The sequence below is a fragment of the Priapulus caudatus genome, unplaced genomic scaffold (assembly GCF_000485595.1).
Source record: "Priapulus caudatus unplaced genomic scaffold, Priapulus_caudatus-5.0.1 Scaffold118, whole genome shotgun sequence".
NCBI classification, from domain to species: Eukaryota; Metazoa; Priapulida; class Priapulimorpha; order Priapulimorphida; family Priapulidae; genus Priapulus; species Priapulus caudatus.
In genome coordinates this window covers 92,611-97,610 of record NW_014577179.1, presented here as the reverse complement: position 1 = coordinate 97,610, position 5,000 = coordinate 92,611, and the positions used below count along the sequence as shown (strand labels likewise).

At 54.0% G+C, this 5,000-nt stretch overlaps 1 protein-coding gene across 1 annotated transcript in view; it reads left to right on the top strand.

The window, feature by feature from the left end:
* The window catches only part of LOC106805564 (sodium channel protein 60E-like), a 54,760-nt gene that overhangs the window by 35,100 nt on the left and 14,660 nt on the right, over positions 1-5,000 (top strand). Inside the window, exons 8-10 of the mRNA XM_014807214.1 lie at positions 1,154-1,877; positions 1,980-2,558; positions 3,730-3,947. Of these exons, the coding sequence (XP_014662700.1) occupies positions 1,154-1,877; positions 1,980-2,558; positions 3,730-3,947 (1,521 nt within the window). The remainder of the gene's footprint in view (positions 1-1,153; positions 1,878-1,979; positions 2,559-3,729; positions 3,948-5,000) is intronic.

The window sequence follows — 5,000 nt, the reverse complement described above, 5'->3', positions numbered from 1 at the left end:
AAGCTCGACAAGCTCGAGTTTTCGCGTGAAGTGCGGATATTCATAACTGTCATACGCCCCCTCCTGGTGACAATACGGCTGATACGGCAGTATACGCTTACCACGTGCGACGCCACGACGCGAGTGTCGATTTATGCGTTAGTATCCGCAGCTTCTCGGTCGTAATCCGCTAACTGAGTCGTCATGGATCCTCCCCCGTCCGTTATTAACCGACAGTTCGATGCACGCTAAGAGCATCAGCTCGCCATAAATCAGTCGGAGTTCGCTCGTGCGAAACAACACTAAATTAACCTCTTTCCCTCATTCTCTTCCTCCTTCTCTTTTTCTTTCTTTCTCTCTCATTCTTTTCCTTGTTTCCTTCCTCCTTCTTTCTCTCCTTTTCTGCATCCTTCTCTCCCTCCTCTCTCTCTTGCTCTCCTTTCTTCTCTCTCTTCTTCCCTAACTCCTGTCTCTCCCTGGTTCTTTCCCTCGTTATCTCCCCCTTCCCCATCGTTCCCCCTCCATCTGTCCCTCCTCTCCCTCCGTCTCTCCCTCCTTCTCTTCCTCCTTCTCTCCTTCCTGCTCTCCCTCTGTTTCTCCCTCTTTCTCTCTCTCCTCCTCTCCCTCTTTCGCTCCCGTCTTCTCTCCCTCCTTGGGTTCCTCCTTCTCTCCCTCCTCCTCTCCCTCATTATCTCCCTCCTTCTCTCCCTCCTTCTTTTTCATCTTCTCTCCCGTCTTCTCCTCCTCCTTCTTTCCCTTCTTGTCTCCCTTCTTCTCTCTCTCCTTTGCTACCCTCTCTCTTCCCTGTCTCTTCCTCTTCTCCCTCCTTCTCTCTCTTTTTCTCTCCCTCCTTTTCTCCCTCCTTCTCTCCTTTCTTCTCTCCCTCTTTCTCTCGCTCCTTCTCTGCCTCCTCCTCTTCCTCCTCTGCCCCTTCTCTCCCTCCTTCCCTCCCTCATTCTCTCCCTCATTTTCTCCCTCCTTCTCGCCCTCTTTCTCACCTTTTCTCTCCCTCCTTCTCTCACTCTTTCTCTCACCCTTCTCTCCGTCCTTCTCTCCCCCTTCCCTCCTTCATTCCTTCCTTCGGCCGCGCGAAACGTTATCACCGGTCGTATATAAACCCGTAGTAGCGCATATCACCCGTATAACGCTGCGTGTCTCGCGAATGCAATTGCAGTCGGAGCTACCGCCAGCAGGATCGCCCGACAACGACGGGGAGGGCGCTAATGGCATCCGAATGGTGATTACTCCTCCACCCAACGACGACGAGGCGTCGGCCTCATATAGCCTGTCGCCGTCCGCCAGCGACTACGCGGAATCGACCGCCGGACGGAGCAGCTATTCGCCCGACTCGCCGGATAGACACAACAGCAACAACAACATGGGCACGGACGTCGACGACGATGACGACACCTACGCGGGGCTCTTCCAGCGACTGAAGCATCGCGGGAAGTTGCAGCGGAACCGGCGCGTCGCCGACGACGACATGGACGACGTCGACATCAACTGCGTCGAGCTGCACCCGAGGGCCGTCGGCCATGCGGAGCTGTCGCCGCCCTGCAGCACGAACAGCGTCGGCAGCGACGACCGCCTACTCGACGACTTCGACGTACAGTACCGCTACAGCCCGCCGACGAGCCCGCGCCGCGGCAGCACCGTCAGCGGCGACGACGTCGGTCTCGATGATTACATAGACACGAATCGCTGGCCGAACCGGGGCAGTAACGGCATCAGCAGCGTCGCCGCCGACGCCGACCGATACCCTCGCATCGCCGACAGACCGGCGATCGAGACGACGATGCTAGGTGGCGCCACTAGACCGGAGTACGCGCCGCGCGCTTACCTGAGCTCGCGCCAGCGCAGGAGCTTTCCGACGCCCGACGAGATGCTCAACACGTGCGGCAACGAGAGCGACGGCGACGACGGCGACGACGACGACGACGACGATGGCGACGTCGCGCCGTGGCAGAAGGTCTTCCGGCAAGTGAGTCTGAGCATCGCAGGACTGCCGGAGCGCGGAAACAGCCTCATCAACCTGTCGCCGTGGAAGACGCTCATCGAGGCGAAGATACAGAGCATCCGCGGCGAAGACGCGCCCTTCAAATTCCTACGCCCTCTATCGGAGAAACTCGGAATCGGCGGCGACCCGGAGGCGGCCGGCGCGGCGGGCCGTCCGCCGGAAGCGCGGCCGGAACCCGTCAGTCCGCTAACGAACGCCGTGCCGAGCCGGGTGCCGACGTTCCCGCGTAACCGACGCGTGACCTTTGGTCCCGCGGAGAGTCTGAGTTTCCGGAATCCGACCCCGGAACCGGGTAATCGGGCGGCGCGCGGTCCGCTGGCGGAGGCCGGCGATGGCAGAAGCTACCTCTGGCCGGTGGATGACAACAACAAGAACAACAACATGGGAGAGGAGACGGGAGCGCTGAAGATCAACGGTCCGCGAGAGGAGCCCGAAGGACAGGAGAGCAACACGAATAACAAGTTCATATCGCAGGAGGACGAGCTGTACACGCAGAATAACGCCGCCGTGAACAAGGACGGCGACGACGACGACGGCGGCGGGGATGCGTCGCCCAAGACGAGTAAGTGCATGCGCGCGCGTGCAGATGCGATTGGTATGTCAGATGTCGGCGTGGCCGGCGACGACGCGACTCCGCGGGGACGCCGACGTCGTTTAGAAGTATGATGAAACATGACGATTGAATTGATCGCGACAGACCGTCGGCTGTACATGTGGATACGGGTGGGGGAGCATGTTGTTGGCATACGGGTAGTCGCACGGTTATACTAAAGTCGCAGCGATGTACTAATTTGCGAAGTTTAGTCAGTTTACCGCAGTGCGCGCCGCGTGTGTGTGTGTGCTGCATGCGTGAGTGTATGTGCTACGTACGTGTGTGCGTGTACGTGAGCGTGCGAGCGAGCGTGTCTGCGTTTGCGTGCATGCGTGTGCGTGTGTGCCTGTACGTGCGTGCCTGTGTGTGCGCGTGCGTGTGCGTACGTGTGTGCTTGTGTGTGCGTGTGCGTGCGTGTGTGCCTGTGCGTGCGCGTGCGTGTGCGTACGTGTGTGCTTGTGTGTGCGTGTGCGTGCGTGTGTGCCTGTGCGTGCGTGTGGTGTGCGTGTGCGTGCGTGTGTGCCTGTGCGTGCGTGCCTGTGTGTGGTAGGGAAGCTTGTAATCATTGCGGGATTTCTCTGCATTAGTACGTGATAGGCAAAGCGTAACTGAGTTAGTGGGATTTCGCGTGACTTTTCCTGCTCGTCATCACATTAGCGAAACAACTGCCGACGCGTTAACCACGCACGCAACTGTGACTATCGCCAACGTCGCCACCCTCGCCAACATTCCCCATTACTAGTGCCCACTTTTTTTTGCTTCTATTCCGTAACCGCGTATTTCTTCCACGTTCCCTTTTTCCTACGTTGTACCACTTTCTTCTTCTTCTATCCCGTTAACGTTTATTTCGTTCACCGTCTTTTTTTGCTACGTTCTTCTTCTATCCCATTATCGCCTACTTGTTCTGCATACCCCTTTACTTGCTGCCACAGTCCTCCTACTTTGGTCTGGACCATCGCCATCGCCTTAGTCCACACTTTTATTTCTCTCGCACAACAGACAGCGATCCGAACGCTCGGACCATCGCCAACGTTGTCGCCGTCCACACTTTTATTTCTCTCGCACAACAGACAAGGATCCGAACGCGCGGACCATCGCCAACGTTGTCGCCGTCATCTTTTATTTCTTTCTCGCACAACAGACAGCGATCCGAACGCGCGGAACTGTGCCTGCTTCCGGCGTCTGTGTTGCTGCTACACGCCCTGGCTGCGCTTCCAGCAATGGCTATTTACCATCGTCACCGATCCCCTGTTCGATCTCTTCATAACGCTATGCATCGTCCTAAACACCGCCTTCCTGGCGGTCGAGCACCACGGCATGACGGACCGCACGCGCCACACACTAGAGATCGGCAATTATGTAAGTGTATGCGAGAAAGTCTCTAGAAGTCTAAATTCGAAATATTCGACGTTCGAAATTAGAAAATCGGTCACATTTCGAAAATCGGTCACATTTCGAAAATCGGTCACATTGTGAAGTTTGACATTCGGTATTTTTATCTTTGAAATTCGACGTTCGACCTTTGAAATTTGAAAATCGGTCACATTTCGAAAGTCGACATTCGGAATTTGCCTCTACATCAACATTCGATGTTTGATGTCTGAAATTCGACATTTGAAATTCGAAATTCTAAAGCGCTTTTGTTGCCGATCGGATTATACGATCGGTTCGGCGAGATCCGAAATTAAAAATTCGAAATTCGAAATCGAGCAGTTCGGAATAAGAGCCCCGGCCGCGCGTCACACGCTGGAAAATCGCCAATCTTGTAAGTGACTTCGTCTCGGTGACGACACGTGCCGGTTTTATGTTCTTCGCTTTGCCTGTAAAACAATCACGGCCGAGGATAAATACGCCTGTCTATACATTACGGATTTTACACGTGTGCACATCAGTGCCTCTGCGCACGTTAACGTAATAACGGCGCTCCGTGTAAACAGTTATCGTTAAGTAACTAAAATAGGCAGCGAGTATATATATATATATATATTGGCGCGTATAAGATGTACTGTGCTTATTGGAAGCAGTGTATGATGCCAGTGTGTTTACGCGAACACTTACAGAGCTGGGTGGGCCTTAAACCTACTGTATATACTGCGAGGAAATCGACCCGCCGGATGAAATAAGAAAGAACGATGTTTTAATGAAAACTCATTATGTTTATTACTGTGTCGGCTCTGGTTAGTTGAATCCGCTAACTTGAACACGGGCTGTATTATTATTATCATGTATTATTTATGCTGTATTCTAAGCGCCATGAATCGCACCGTGTAGCAATAAAGTTTTGTTTTACGGGGTATTTTCCAATTAGATATGATCGATTAGATTAATTGCATAATTCAGTGCATAGGTGCATAGTTCAATGTCAGCATCTGAGTGTTACTGGTGAGAGTTACCTCTTATACTATGTTCCGA